At 38.9% G+C, this 17,332-nt stretch overlaps 1 protein-coding gene across 1 annotated transcript in view; it reads right to left on the reverse strand.

Moving 5' to 3' along the window:
* The window catches only part of Invadolysin (leishmanolysin-like peptidase, invadolysin), a 246,089-nt gene that overhangs the window by 32,480 nt on the left and 196,277 nt on the right, over window positions 1-17,332 (reverse strand). Inside the window, exon 5 of the mRNA XM_012366169.2 lies at window positions 4,726-4,808. Within this exon, the coding sequence (XP_012221592.2) occupies window positions 4,726-4,808 (83 nt within the window). The remainder of the gene's footprint in view (window positions 1-4,725; window positions 4,809-17,332) is intronic.

Below are 17,332 nucleotides of genomic sequence, written 5' to 3' on the forward strand. Positions count from 1 at the left end.
TGAATGTATCACAATCTCATAAAACATATCAAGTTTCACAAGCTATTTGTTGCAGAGAAGCTTTGAAATATACACAATAGTAAAATATATTAATGTATTAATTGAACGGCAAATTCAACTATTGCAATTTGATTATTTAATGCTTATACATTAAATTACCTCAGTTGCATGCACACTGCTATAAGCTGTCAAATTAAATTAAACAAATAAATTATCTATGGATAGTTTACTAATTATGACTCATGATTGATAAAATTAATTAATTATCACGCCAAAAACAATATGTAAACAAAAGTTAATCGGTTGATTCGTTGATAGAAATATACACCAGCCAGTATATATAATAAAGTAAATTATAAATTTAATAAAATTTAATTTATATTTCAGTATTACAACGGCTAACAATCCGATATCCTTTATTAAACACGAAACAAAGAGAAAATAATGATACGAGGCATAACTTTAGTAGCAGATATAGAAGGTCCAAAAAGTAAAATGTACCGAAAGAATTGCCCTAATTGCAAGATATACAATTCGCGTTAGCGCCTACACCCACAGGAGAATTCTAATTAATGCTATTAGCGGACGTTAACGCGTTCCATCGTTACGTGAGATTTATGTTCGACGGCAAAGTAATTACACCTTGCTGCTAGGATTCAGCTTCCCTAGATACTACAAGCCACCTCGAATAAAATTACTACCGCTGTTTCATCGTGTCTGATAGACGTGGTCTGAGAAACACTTTAAACGTATATTTTTTTTTATAAAATGGTTAAATAACACGGTAAAATATAAGTTAAGTGATATCTTGTTTAAGTGAGTTATATTTAGAGAAAAATTTGTTAGCTGTTCATTAATTTATCGTCAGTAATTATAAGATTATTTCATGAGTAACACGATTTTTTGCAATCATATTGACTTTATCTTTCGAAACTACATTGAAATTTTTTACAAGAATAGATCGGTAGAAATTTATATTTACAATCACAATTATATCGTCAAATCAATTTTCACAACTGGAAACTGATTAATGCATATTAATCAATTTCCATGTGATCTCGCCAATTCGCGTAAATTTATATACAGATTTATTGACTCATAAAGTCTCTCAGAAAATTAATTAACATCGAAACACAATCATTGTAAAATGTATAAATGTGCTGTGCAATTAAAAAATCACTGTAAAGTATCATACAAATTCATGATTCTAAAGATCTAAACATAATCTTTTGCATTCCAAAAACGTTCAATATGGTATGTATGATATTTTTTAAATTAATTCATTTATTTTTAAAATATGCAAATATGTTATTGCATTAATATAATTAACAGAGAACTAATTGGAAGAAAATACCATAGAGACCACCTAGAAATGCAAAGGGATGAATAGTGTTTTCGAGAAACAACAACTTCTGTCGAAGACTGTACTATGATATCCAGATTTGTGCGTATTGTTCGAGCATGGACAGTGCTGGCTACTGCTTGTACGATACAAAGCGGAGAGAACCCAAGCTAAACCGCTTCCATGCAAAGCGGCTAAAGGGGCTCTTGAAGCATCTTCAATCGGTAGCCCGATGCACGGTCCGGAAGTGCATTAAAGCGTTAGAGTCGTTATGCCGTAATATCGCGTTATGTAAACGACCTGCGAATCATCCCCCCGCAATCCTTGCCCCCTGTCGCCCCCACCATAGCGCGCATTCGACCGATAAGCGTTACACGCGTACTCGCCCCGTTTAAACGCAGCCGACTCTCTCTCAAATCGAATCTCCTTTGACGCGTGCCGAGCGCAATTCCGCGCGTGTGTGCGTGGGCATACCCGCTCAGCTTTCATTTGATCCGATTTCACTCAGTATTCTGAGCGACAAGCGTTACCTTTTGTAAAGACCGGTACGAATTAATGTGTCATACGTTTATGATCCAACGCGCATTATTAGTTTACTGCATTTTCGTTTTTCGGATGCGATAATATAACGATCTTTATGTCTCATGAAAAAATTTATATATATATACAAGCTATTTCTTTTTCCTATAAAAAAATATGTGCATATAAAAATATTTTTGTACGAATTATACCGGGCGGTATTCTTCACAATGGCTAATTGTAAACGCTTTAAAGTTTATGTCAATATAACGATATCCCTCTTTTATCCATGCTTACGTTATTTCCTTACATTCTCTGATTTTGTAATCTTCTTTTGTCATAACAAAAATCGTTATATTTTTCTTTTATATAAATATACGCGTAAGCCGTTTCTCTACCACGATATAAATATACGCGTAAGCCGTTTCTCTACCACAATACATGTACTACTTTGTTCGAGATTTCTTTCTACTATTACGGCGCAAACTCACGTCTTGCTGCAAGCAATTTCCTTTCAATTTACATGTACTTATGCGTGTATACATAAAATGTAAAATATAACAGTCGTTTGCGCTCTCGGTCTTCCAAAATTTGACGTTTCCATTCGGCGCGGCCACTCGATCAGCTCCATTAAACACACTTTAACGGCGAATAGATGCCGGTCTTATCTCCGAAGTACCGGCGAGTTTGCGCCGCAGCCTGTGACGTGAAACAGTATATAATGATACATAGAAGAAGATCGATAAATGTCGTGCAAAGTTTTTCGTAAGGTGGCAGCTGACGCGCGAAGATTACCGCCAGTTTCTCGCTCGGATTTTTATTGGCAGCAATAGAAATGAGAGTTGGCAAGAGAAATTGATGTATGTGCCCCAGAATTGAACCTGCGTTCCACCTTGTTTTATTACTTCACGCGTTTCTCTGTATCATATCCCGCACCCTCGGCACTCCCCGTGTGTCGTATACTTCTCTCCTCTTTTATCTATTGAACACATCACCATGCTATAAGGGCACGATATGTTCGCCCGAGCGCGATAAACTGAAGAAACTCGCGCTGCGCACGTCCACTCCGATCGATCGGATTTACACTGGCCGTGGCTTAAGCGGAGAGTGGTCGACCCTCGTGTAATTTTCACCTTTAGCGCCCTTTGCTCGTAGCACCGGTAAATACCGGAAGCGTGAAGCTTTTTCTGTCGGAATATATCCGCGAGCAGTTATAATCTTAACGGTATAATCGCTCTATTATCAAACATTGTATGTATCATGCTAGATCGGAGTGATATTTAACGGACACATAAATCTTGGCGTGAAAAAAAAATGTGGATAAGAGAAAATAAATGAAGAAAAGAACAACATCTTTAAGAAACTTGAGTCTAAATTATCAAACAACAATTTTTGCTTTTCGAAGGAATTTAATTTTTAACAATCAAAAAATTCAAATATTTTGTAAAAGTTTTTGCTTGCAATAGGTATGATGCAATAAATGACGTTTAAGTTCGAAAAATAGAAAAAAAATCGCAAAACTGTGTCCTCTCTTAAATTCCTATCTCGCGCTACTTCGGTATTATGGAAATATTTCATTTACAACATCAAAATGACATTTTCAGCGCCTTGTGCGGGAAAGCTTTTTGTTAGCATTTCGAGTTATACATATTTACACTAAGCCATCCGCACGGCAGGCCATAAATTCATAATCACGGAAAACTCATGGCTACATTGTACTCGCAAATAGCTGTCCACGCGAGGCAATTCGCGCGTGGTTTCGGAAATACAGTGCCAACGCGAGAGGCATCGCCGCGAAAAGTCATGCCTCGTTAGAATGTGGAGCGTAGGAATGTGGAGCTTGTTTACACGCGCAGAAAACCACATAACTATGCAGTTATGTGTGCGACTTTATGTCCATGCACTTCCATGTGTTCTGTTTATCTGGCCGGCGGACACGGGATGCATTAATTTAGGTTGCTTGCGTATCTGCGACCAAACTACGCCGGGGATGCTACGTCCGGAAAAAGGCCGAGAACGAACGGCGAACATTTATCTCTTCCCAATACATTAATGTTACAGCGGTAACCGATATCTGCAAAAATTAATTCCAGATATTGCCGAGGTTATACCCTCGGGTGAAAAACTTGATACATTTTTGCACATTTTTGATGTAACAAATCAGGCTATCGATGTATCTGCTGTTGTATTGCTGGGGAATTAAACTTTAACCTGAAGCTACTTCCAGGCAATTAATCGACGATGAAATTTAAATAGCGAGAATGAAAAGGTGATTCAACTCGCTCTCAACAGTGAAAAGTTTCAAATCAACGTTGAATAACAAATTCCCCATCGCCGCTCCGGACAATCGCTTTCCTAATGAACGTCAATTTGTCGGAGCAACGTATTGGATCACGGCAAGTACGTATGTCATAATGTTATAGGACCATAATAATGCCGGTACGTGTTCCTACGGCGGTAAATCAGATGAACGGCTGCGCGAACGCAAATACGTGCGATACATATTCACATGCTTTTAGCTTAGCATCTCGGTCCCTATGCAAATAAAGGCGACGACTGCAGTATGTATATACACATGTATATACACATGTTAAGATGTAATAATGCAAATGCTTTTCAGATTATGTTATCTAGCGTTAATATTCTTCCCCCGGGACACATTTCCCTTTATTCTCGCCGTTTCCTCATCTTAAAAATGTTTATTTTCCAGTCATTAGTATTCTACTGCAGCACTACGATATATCTGTAACTTTTGCACAGCTACTTTGCTACGCCTCGTGAAAAATATTTACAGCGTGTTTATAAAATCTCTAAAAAAATAAAAAGCTAATATCTTAGAATAATTAATAAAGCAAAACACTTACCTGTTCAGTCTAATGGTACTCTTCGTCTCTCGCACCATCAACGCTCGTTCCCAAAAGTGCACAGCCTCGGGCAGAATGGTATTCTGAAATCGAACAACAGATAAATTTTAAATTCAGCACGAGAATATTAGTCTACGCGCATATATACAAGACACACGTTGCGCATCTGGTGGGCGAAATAATGCGCGACGCATTAATCGGAGACAAAAGCGCGCGTACGTAAACGAATTATGTAACGTGCAGCCGGGATTAATTCAAAGCGTCTTCACTCGAAAGATGCATGGCGACGAGAAAAAAGATCCAGCGGTATGCTTTACAAGGAATATTATCGCAAACCGTGTTACCGGCATGTAAGCAAACGAGGGTAAAAGAGCCATACATTACGCAACATTCTGTATTTACTGTATTTCACTCCCTGTCGACGAAACGCGTTCTGCCAAGCAAGACGCGGAAACATGACGCGGACGAAATCGTGTAGAGCGAGCGAGCGGAATGGACGGTGAAAAACACCGAAAGAATGAAATAATGCAAGCTCGACAGATGGAAAAAGCGCTCCGGTCTGGTTTTATGAAGTTTCGCCGACGTGTAACAACAAAATTACGCCCTTCTATAATGCAGCGCAATCGCGGTCTTGCGAGGATGCAACGGGCTTTTTGGGGTTAATTCCGGCTGGCGGTGCGGATTGTGTGCGATTTTTAATTCTTGCGCCCGCCGTACAATTCATGTCGGACGTAAAAAAGTCTAACGTCGATCCCAGAGGAAACGTCCCTTTGTCCCGCGCATTTATCATGATTATGCATGCTGAGTAATCGCAGTTCTCCACGTTGAATAGAATATCCGATGGAATTATCATAACGCCATTGCGAAATCTTCTCTCGCGGGAGAGATATTTTTCCGCGTAAAGTATGAAAGATTAATAGAATGTTAATAAAATCTGGACAATGCGTGGCGTATAAAGGAATTCTAACGTAAAGTCGACGAATATGCGACTTCGCACAAACGAAATAATTTCGCCTCGTTGGATGTGTGAATAGACACCTGGTGCGCTTTTATCGTAAAGTTTTCATTCCTCCAATATAATTTTTGCGAGATAATAAAAAGAAAACGAAGCAGAAAGACAGAAGAATTCTCCGAGCGCAGATAGGAGACTAAGAAGAGGTAGGGAAAAGTCGCCTTGCATAATGTACCTTAAAATAATTATGAATGTCTGCGGCCGACAAATCCCAGATGTTCTTCCTTGTACTTTTTTTTCAACAGTACGAGATATAATTTCGTATCTCTCGGTGAGACAATAAATATCTTCAAGAAACCCAATTTTGAATTAACAACAATCTCCAAATAATCTATAATATATATGTTCAAAATATTACAAATTTTCGAGATATTCGACGAAGATTACATTTGTGCAATTTAGCAATTTTAATAATTTGTAACGATTTCAACAATTTTCTTACTGCCTTTAAGCTGTAGAATATTCGGGATTAATAATACTCCAGATATTTAAAACTACAAAATGGTCTTATGACGCATTATTATCGTCTTTACATAGTTGCGAATTCTTTCATGAGAATAATGAACGCGAAATGTGCACTTTTCGTGTACCATTGGAAAGACCGACACAGTAAACGCAATGCTTCTCTTCTTTCTCGTGTTTCTTTTTTATTCCGCCAGACATGCTGAAGAAACGGGGAAAAAAAGAAATGATGCGCATTACTTTCGTCTGCCTTAAACTAACGCTCATTACCGTCTAAAAGTGTGCGATTGAAGTAACGGCACGCGCGGAGAAAGAGAACTTTTACGTCCGAACGGACGCACGTCATTAATATCGGCCTAGTGGCGAGTTCCTGATAATTAAAACGGAAACGAATGGAACCTCGAACGTGCAACCGCTCGATTTTCTTTGTCTGCAATTATTTTTCGCTGATTGCATCGTGGAAGGAGACGGCCGTTAACAGCCTCGCGCGCTTCCATTACATTTTCTTCGTATTTACCGGTATTCAGAGAGAAAAAAAAACTGTCGCGTTGCCAGGAAATTATGGTACGCGCCCGATATTCTATCTGTAATAATAATACAAGACCATTTCGGAAAATGACGCGGTGGTTCGATTTCGGTGATCCGATCTTTTAATATAAATATACTTTAACAGTTATTCAATATGATAGTTAAAACAAACATCATCAGAAAAAAATTTTAAATAAAACTTGCAAAATGGAACGTCGAGATAGACGCGTCAATATGTCTGAAAATAAATACAGAATAAAATACATATCTAGAATTCTGTTAACACACGTCATATGCAACATAGTTTTTAAATCACACCGATATCATGGTGATGATATTTTATTATATAAAATATTGAAATCTATTTTTCTGATGTTGTTTACTGTAAATATTGGATTCAATTTTAATATAGATATTGTTAATAAAAGTCCATTAAACTTCGTCAAAATGAATCCTTATATTTTTTCCAAATATAAAAAAATTATATCTTTTTAGTGTCTTTTTAAAAATTTATCATCCATTTAATAAAGAGACAAGAAAAATAATTATTTAATTAGTTGTAATTATTTATAAGTTCTTCATTTTTATATTATCGATCGTTAAAAGAATTGTATTACAATATGCTATTCGGTGGGGCTAATTTTATGGAAAAGTAAAGTTATCTTCTTTTACATTAATTCCCTTCGCGACGGTTAAATATAATTTTACGATAAATTCAACATTTAACTGGATGCTGTATTTGTCACGATGTCATGTCGGAGAAATTCTGCCGCTATATTTAAACAATGACAAGTAGCGAACGTACGGAGCAATGGAATTGTACCGAGCGGTAAAATTGTTCGCGACGGTAACTTATTTAAGGAAAAAGCGGCCATGGTTGACCGCAAGAACGCGGAAAGGGTGGAATACAAAATTGGTAGCGGACAGGTACAGGGGCCAATGTTTGGAGGCATTTTGCGCCTCGTTACGCTCGATTTCCGCGATGAATAAATCGATACGCGAGCGCCGTATAAAATGTAAGAGAGGAAAACTGACCGTGGTCGGTGGCATCGCTATTTTTTTTATATTTTTTCTCTCTCTCTCTCTCTCTTCCTCTCTTTTTTTGCAATGCGTCCTCACGGCACGGTTGCAGTTGCGGCTGCAGCGCGCAACGAGAAGAGGTAGCATGCAAGATGAAAAGAGGGATGCGCGACAACTGGCCGATTATTGTTGACAGAGACGACACGCGGATGCTCTCGCAAAATTATTCACGAACCGTCGCGCGAGGCCGAATTCAATTTGGTCCTGCGTCAACGCTTACTAAAAAAAAAAAATTCAGAGAGACGAAATGAGAACGGCATAGAGAACGTACGCTAAAAGAGCTGCGGAGGATGAGAGATCTGACAGAGGCCTGGTCCCTCTCTTGATTTTTCAACAGATCCACCGGATTGCACAGCCATGCCGGTGGACGGTAGCACTCCGGTCTCCAAATACGACCTATTTAACGTATGCGAACCGCCGCCAGCCGGTTCCATCGTAGAAATGCGGACGATTAATTCGGCCTCCTGGATTTTATTTCGCGAATGCCGCACGTGCCCGGCTATTTCGGAAAAACACGATTCTAAAAATGCAAACTTGGTTAATGACAATGATAATTATTAGCCGGCTCGCGACGTCCGTGCCCGGCTTGTTCATTTTTCGGAACGTTGTTTAAAATTTTATGCGCGTTGCAACGTTGCGGTTGCATCCGAAAAATTCCACGTGCGCGGTTTTCGCCGGTAATAGCGAGGCGGAAGGGGTATTCTTAACCGAGTGCATCAACAGATTGAAGCGGAAAGGAAAATAATCCGCGCAGAGAATCATCCGTGCGTCTTCTCCGAAATCACTTGCGAGATTTTTATCCGTTACGATGAGATTCTCTGCGAGTAACGCGAATAAACACGGCAAGATACACCTGTCAAAATTCCTGCACTATCGTCCCACGGACAGTAACGTATAAAACGCAATATTATTTTATCCCTTGAAATACGCGGTGATGTCTATCAAAATTCTATCGTCACTCGACGCCACCAATCTGTGAAATATTCCGCAGCCGCGCGGCTAAAAATTCCAACAGTGTTTCGTCGGATACACAGCACGGTCCATAAAGCACGGATCGATATTAGAGAGATTTCTTGTTTATAAACGCGGCGTGATTTAACCAGCAAAAAATTGAAACAAACATTCGAAGTTGACGTTAGTTTCCAATTGCAGTTTCAATTTTAACGGAAACCGGATAGAAAAAAGCCTCGACAATTTTATGCTCAAAATTCTGCCCGCGATCGATGACGCTCTTTGTCTTAAAAGTTCATTAGTGAAAGTCGACGCCCCCGACTCGAAATTCCTTCCTTCCTGCTAACGATACCCGCACTTTTCCGGCCATTGTGTATAGTACACGCGGCGGGAACCATGTTATAAGTTTCAACGAATTAATTCTCCGGTGGGAAAAGCGCCGCAGCGGCGACGGCGGAGGCGGCGGGTCCAATTTTTCTTACGACCAGGCATGAATTTCAGCGCGCACTGTCCATTACGCCGTGCCCTTTATCCTCGTTAACCGGCGCTCCCTCTCTCCGCAGTGCCTCTCCATGTCCCGTCGAGCGTTCCTCACGTCCGCGCGACGGGATGCCGGGCGTCCCTGCCCTCCGCATTCTACTGCGCACGTCTACCAGCCTCCGCGTTGCGTTTATCACCCCACACAGAAGGGGCGACGTTTCGCCTTTATCACAATATTGCGTAAACTCCCGCGGCCTTATCAGTTGCCCGCCTTTTCCGCCGTCAGGCAAGAGTGAGTAGCTTCCTGCTATGAGGAGTGCTATCTGCGCGCGTAAAGTCGCACTATGACGAGCGATAAAACGAGGATACGACGATATTAAGCGCGGCGTTTCGCGCAAGCATCCTCGCGAGATCAACGGCATTTTGTCGATTGAAATTATTGAAGAGCGAATATGCTTAGGGGGGATGCTTTGACGTCTCCTTTAATCTTATTCTAGCTGAAAGTAAGGGACTAGAAAAGCTGTCACATTTATTCTGCTCGAGCAGAGAAATTTACCGCAATATGACATAGTAACAATGGTTATTTTTTTTCGCAATATATTGTAATTAATATATATTGTGCCTCTTAATACATCGATAAAGTTATTATACATGGTATGTTAACATATTTTTGATATATCAGAAAAAGTTTTAGTCTATTACATCGCGATAATATTAAATTTTATCGAATTTAAAAATTACGCTAATTAAAAAGTATCATCTTTTACCAATATATGTCAGTATAAATTACTGCTGGACGAAAATAGACGACGAATGGAAAATAGACGACATTTTTTTATGCCAGATAGATTCATATAATACGCAAATATAAAGAAAAACTTCCTACGCACCGCCTACATGCTGCATCCTTTCATAAAAAGTTCCAACTTGGTTGATATCTCCAACGAGAAACGAAATAAAACGCTATGAAGAATCCTCGACGTTTCTCAAAGAATCTGGATATCTCAGAAAAATATCTTATTATATTAGTATTATGAGAAAATATCTCTCTGAATGGGTAATAAAATTCCGCAAGTAAAATTCAACAAATTTCACATGATTTACTCTTCTGATTTAATTTATTGGCACCGCTATGCAATCAACTGGGAACAACATTTGAATTGAATAACAAGCTCTTCTATTTCCGAGCCACCCATTTCTTATATAGTACAGCGATCAAATTTCGATCAATACCGAAAAACATAATATATGTATATGTATATACATGTCGAATTCCTATCACGTTGCATTATTCATTGAACTGATAGCATCATTATGCCACAAGGAAAATATCGTACAAAATCAGTGATATAAAATTTTGGAACTGAAATATTCACAAATTATAGTTAACCAAATTAGAATTATACGCAAAATTATATGCCGTAATCAATCCAATTCTCTCAAGTATAATAAAATTAATTATGTTTGTCATTTTTTTAGCGCCGCGACTACAGTTCTCACTCCTTACGGCAAAAATAAGTTCGCTTTTATCGTAACGAAATCATATTATGCATTTCTCTGCAAATTCCTAGTGTTGTTAATTAATAAACAGAATATTCCACTTCTCTTACTATCCTACCTCTTTCCTTCGCCCCCGTGTGAGTTAGTAGCAACTCCATTTTGGCGCTTCTACGTACTACGTCGTCGAGGCAATCAAAGTAGCCGTTCGTATTGGGACACCCAGTGACAGCTCTCAGGATAGACTCCCGGGTTATACGGGGACAGGTCAAAGTTTGATGTTACGTCGTTGATGAAGTAATTCCTTTCGCGTCATGTTCGCAAGCGTATCTGCGTGCGAGCAATCAAGCGGCAAGTTTCCAGCATAACCACACTGCCGCTAAACATCGACCCTCGTCGGCAACACTGTTTAGAAGTGTGCGGGAGTTCACAGTTGACCGCATTAAACTTCTGCGGTTAAGATTTCTCACTGCGATAAATATTCTTTATAGCCCGCGAGTCGACAATTCCTATGATTCGTATTCACATCGTGCATTTTGGCACCGAATGAATGCGCAGAAACTCGTTCTCGAGTCGATAGTCGCGTTTTTGTTCTCAAAAACGCGACTTTTTGCTATTTAGAATGTTATTTATATATGTGTTTTCATGTCCGAAAACTCATTAAAGTGATAAACTTTGATCCTGGCGTAGAAAACACGATATCGACGAAGATTCTCTCGCTAATAGATTAATTGGTCTGACAACTGTATTGGGGATGTATCTGCGTGTCGTGCAATCAAGTGACATGTCGGCGACATAACCACGCGGCAAACGTTAACAGTTACGCGCCCCTTTCAAGGGGACCTGTTTAGGGCGGCGATCTTGCAGGCTCGTTGAGGGTGGACACCAGATATCGCGGCCGGTCTTGCTTTATCGAGCTTCGTACAGCTAGTTAGACGTCAGTATTAAATGCAAATGCCAGGCGCCCATTTAAATTTTAGATGCAATTAGATTCATTTACTCTCTGGGGGCCGGCAATTATTCGACTTACCGCGCAAAGTCGGGAGGGACGAGGAGAGAATCGTATCGCGGTGAAAATTTTCTGAATAAATCAAGCGCCGAGAGATGCACGAATCCCACAGCTGACCTCGCGCGCGCGCTCGCTGTTTCCACTTGGGCCTGCGGGCGCAAACGGCCGCGGCATGCTCCTCGCGATTTACGATCTCGATAACTAGCGTTTTATTCATGGAGAGAGCGCCCGCTGCCTTTCTGGTGACTAAGTAGCGGCCGGCGCGAAAGAAAATAACATATGTCAGAAGACAGATTGCTCTGACCCGCCATCACCAGCAATTGGTGTGAATGCGGATTCGGCCGGGGAATGCAAACGTGAAAAAGACATTAATTAAGTTGCGGAAAGTTTTAAATGCGTTAGAATCAGAGATTACTAACGTAAGCGTCTAATTGAAAATATAATTGCAAAAATATGGAATGCAAATATATGACCTTTTATTCGGCGAAATAAACTCGCGTGGAATCATTTATTTGTACTTATTGCTGGCAATTATATTTTCATAATAATGTGACTATAACATTGCCGTAGAATTTAGTTTGTAGGAAATATTCACACACGTATGACAAATACTTGAATTTAACGGAGATATTGCGGAATAAGAGAGAGAGAGAGAGAGAGAGAGAGAGTGAGAGAGTCAGTATATTATTACAACTCTCCGGTTGGAGTTCCGAACGTCACATCGTGACAGTCTGCAACCGCACATCATTAAACACATGCGAGGTATTAAGATCTGGTTTCCCTCAACCACCGATAGCTGTCCTAAGTTTTAACAGCATCATTTGTCTATCCAAGTTCTCCCGCGTACAAATTTACATGGATTAATAAACCTCGTGTGCGCGAACTTTAAGCCGTGTATCATCCCATCGCGCTAAACCTGCAGATTTAAATCACTGTACAGCGCAAATACTTCTTACAAATATAGCACACTACTTATTCGTTATTTTAAAAAATAACATCTAGAACAATCGGATATTGCATTTTACATGAGAAATTACCCGATTTCTCGTGTATGTATATATCGTGATCCTCTTAATAGTATCAGCTATCAAGACGGTAAAGAGCTTTCAAGAAGAGCACGACTGCTCGCCTTTGCGAAAACGGCTTTTCTTCCATGATATCGAAAATTGTATTTTACGAGAAGAGCCTGCGGCGCAGGAATAAGAAAGCAAACGCGACCGATAGTCTCCTCAAAGAGGATATTGGTAAATATCAATTTACAAAATAAATATAATATTTGCATAAATGTAGTGACTTTAAGCCAATTATATTTTTCCTTTGTTCACGAAATATAAGAACATAGAATAATAATTATATATTTTATCGATAATTATTGATTTTCGATGAAGTACATAATTATTATTCTATATTCTTATATATTATGGACAAAGGAAAAATATAATTGGCTTACAGTCACTCAAAATAATTTATGCAAGTATTGACACATACAATACTTAAATGAAAAATTTCTTCGATATCTTAAGTAAATGTAAAATCTTATTAAGCAATAAATATTTGTAATTAATGATAATTAATACGTACAACAATTTAACAAAAGCTTGTATTATATTTTACGAAAATAATGAAGAACACACACGCGAGAAGATTAAAAGAGTGGACACACAATGACGAGACCGGATATATTTTGATTTTCATTGCTGTCTATTTATCCGACGCCATTATCTACTTTATATATTCGTTTGCGCTGTCAGCAAATTGCAAACATGCAGTTGCAATCGCGTTAACGCGTCGTGCAATTTGCAAAATTTATTTTGGAATAAATTTGTTGGCGAGTTTTCGTAAACCCGGACAGTTTACACAACGGATGGATCGTCAAGTTACCGTTTTTATCCGGCTAATTATTTCCATTGATCAGACCAGCGCTCCCGCGCGCGTGGGCAGAAACGCACGCTCTGCCTGTGTTGTTTCATTCGCAACGCGTATTCGCAAATAAAATCAACGGGACAGAAATGAAGGCAAAAAGAGGGTATACTCCTCGCGATACTGCTATCGGGGATTTGTGGACGCGGGTGTATTGTGCGTGGTGCGCTCGCACGCCGAGCACGTGCGTAACATATTCACGGGTTCGCCTGGTTGCAAATTATTATTTAATTTTACCTTGTTGCGGCTTAATCTATCTACTGTCACCGAGATACCGCTGCTGCGATTATACGACGAAAAGTCGCCAGCCCGCCGTCAAAACTCGCAGTTTAAATTCAATTATCTGGCTACGTGGGAGTTGAATAAAAATCCAGTTTCCTGCATCAGTATAATTAGCCTTTATTCTTCACTGCACCTGGCGTCCATTAAATGTCACGGATCGCGCGTCATTTATGGTAGATTGGAAAAAAGCTTCAATTAATTCCGCAGTCGGCGTTTGCATTGAAATGATTACATATGCGGAGAGAGAACTAATTATAATTCAGGTTATATTAAGTGAATTGTATGCAGGACTCACTTTCAAAATATATATGCGCAAGAAAATACTGTATGACATCTGTCTCGATAGTGTATGACAAATCGATACATCTGCTCGCAAATGCTTCAAACTTGTTTACACGTTTCCGTTTTCCGTTGGCCAAAATCCAAAACTCACTATTGTCAGCTATAAATCGTAACTTTGTGAAAATGCATCATTCGCAGCATTTGCATCTCCTCGTAAAAATATCTCATAAAATATCTTTAATATTTTACCTCCAGCTACGCAAAATTAGACTTTTTTTCAAAAATAAAATTTAAAAAGCTTGCCATTTACAACACTGGAATTATTGTCTTGCTAATGCAACAGTCATTTTCGATCAAGATTCTTCGTAATACGACCGGAAAGCATAATAAATCACTTAGAAGAATAAGCTTCGATGCGAAAATATAATAAGTTGGTTCCACGTTACGAACTGCTGCAACGTAATACCGACGATTAACCGTTAATATCAAGACAGCGTATTGCGGAGATGTAGCAATAATGCTAATCGCGAGGACGAATATGAATATCCACCCGTCGGTGAAATATAACTGTTGCGCTAATACGGATCGTTTAAATCCGTTTCCGCACTCACACTCGCGAAACTCATTCGTGTATTAATTCGTGTATTAATTCGCCGTATTAACGTCAGAGCCAAACGCGAGAGAGGTACAACACGGTGGTACCTCTCTCGCGACAACTGTTTCAGACATACTGTTTTGCCGCTTTGGTGTGCGCGCGACTCGTCCGACAACAATTGCGAGGCGATAGGTGCGGAAGTGCAGAGGTACAGTAGCCAGAAGTAGGCGAGTATTTAACACGGCGGAGGAATTAATTTAAACGGCGTTGTTAGTTCGTCGAGTTAAATATCCCTTTTCCATCAGCAATCCCCCGGAGTTGCAAACCGTGGAGGTAACTTATTTCCTGGTCCATTCTACATCGCGTTAAGAGTCGGGGAGAGTGTCTATTGTCCTGCCGATGTATAAATGTCCATTGCAACGTTTTATTTATAATTGCCACTTTACACGATATTTTTTCACGAAATTATTTGCTTCTATTGAGACAATATTCAATTTGTGTCACGCTGTAACAATATTTTGTAAACTAAATTTATTAAAGATTTTATTATTTTTATTATTTTTTACGCATTTATATATGCACAATAATTATGTAATAATTTAAATGTATTGAAAAGTAAACGACAAATCCAAGATGTTCACCCCGTGAAACTTGTTTATCGGATTTCATTGCTTCGAAAAGACTCGTGATAAATGTGTCACCGTGCAAGTATAGTTTCCTCGGAAAAACTTATCGCGACAAAACATATATAATAGGGCAGGCGACAGGATGATCGCGCCATCTTTCTTCGTAATGTTCATCGATCTCGACGCGAAAGGAAGAACCGTGCCATTGTCTCACGAGTCGGGGGTAAAGATTTTCGCCGAGCGAAACTTTCTTTTTTCGTACTTTCCGAGAAAAAAGGACACGCCACGAAAGGAAAGCGTGGAGCACGCTTTCTTTGTGCGCACACTCCCGCAAAAGTTTTCGTGATCGAACTTTTCGCACGAGAAGCGATCGTTACCATTGTAAAATTCGCTATTGAATGTTCCTCCTCGCCATAAAGACAAACCCCTCCTATCAGTATGCCTCTCTGATACCAGATAAGGGTTATAAATGGGTCGCCTGCTCCCCTTTCATCCTCGTATAAATAACGAAATACAATGACGCTTTAGTTTAAATTGCCTCGAGAGAATCACATTTACGAAAGCTAAACTCATTAACAAGTTTCTATTCATGGAAGCTACTTTGCAAAATTGTCAAAGGCGATAACAGCGATGTGAGAAATGCGGTGAGAATATATAATATTAAAAGAATTAATTAGAAAGGCATGTTTGCATATGCATATGAAACGCTCGGTACTTCCGAATCATTTAATAACTTATAAAGCATATTTCACGGTTAAATTATAAGTGTCAGCTGTTATAGTTTTAGAGAGCTTTCATTAAGCTTAGTACAGCAGTTTTGTTAAAGTTTGCCGAGTTAACTCTGTAATTGTAGATATTAAAACGTCAATTATTTTCTCTCTTTAATACGTTCTCTACATGATACACTCAAATTCATGTATTCCACCATTCATATTCGTAATATATTAACAAGAAATACGTAATATCATATAAAAAAACTAACGATGTAGCATGTAATGTCACAATTAAATGTATAATATTAACAAAACATACATAAATATGTAAAAAATGTTAACATATTTCATTCTGACGTGAAATGTACTTTGCAACTTTTACAATTTTTCTTTTCTTTTTTAAACAAAAAAAAGTGAATTATTCTCAGTTTTTTTTAGTAAAAAAGAAAGATATTACTTTTAAAACAAAACTAGCATTCTCGCAGAGTTATTTTGTATACATTTATACAATTACAGAATCGATGTATAATGTTACAATATAGGATAACAGTTTTGCTTCATTAACAAAACAAAGTTTCATCGCGAACGTTTATTTATGCTTTTGTGTACACTAGAAACAGCGGGATTATATAGATGGAGAATCATCTGCGAAGAATACCATTCGAGAAAAAACCGGGGGAAAAACAGTTCTTTTTTCCGCGAGAACAATCAGGACTGTCGTTCAGCGGCAATATGACACACGCGAAGAATTGTGAAGTGGACACTCCCCTGAGATTACCATCGCATATACTGCAAAATGATATGCAAATGGAGAGAGCCGTCCTGCGTGGCATCCCAATGGAAAAATGCATTTCATGCATTTTTAATAATAAAAATATAGAGCGCATTAGTTATTTAAATGAAAATCTCGGAAAAATCGTTACAACTATATAAATGTTTCATGAACGTCTCTCTGCGAGAGTGAATTACACGGTGATTACAACACTATAAAACTCGAGATGACTGCTGCCGATCTGTTGCCGACCAATCTGCTACCAATGTGCCATTAATTCTCTTAGTTCACAAGCCATTGAATTGTTCGAGGATTCACTTCGGCTAATGCGATGTTAGGGAACGTATGTCTGCTGATCAAGATAGTAAGGTTTCTACGGAGCGAGAAGCACCCTCGGG

Source organism: Linepithema humile, chromosome 4 (assembly GCF_040581485.1).
Source record: "Linepithema humile isolate Giens D197 chromosome 4, Lhum_UNIL_v1.0, whole genome shotgun sequence".
NCBI lineage: Eukaryota > Metazoa > Arthropoda > Insecta > Hymenoptera > Formicidae > Linepithema > Linepithema humile.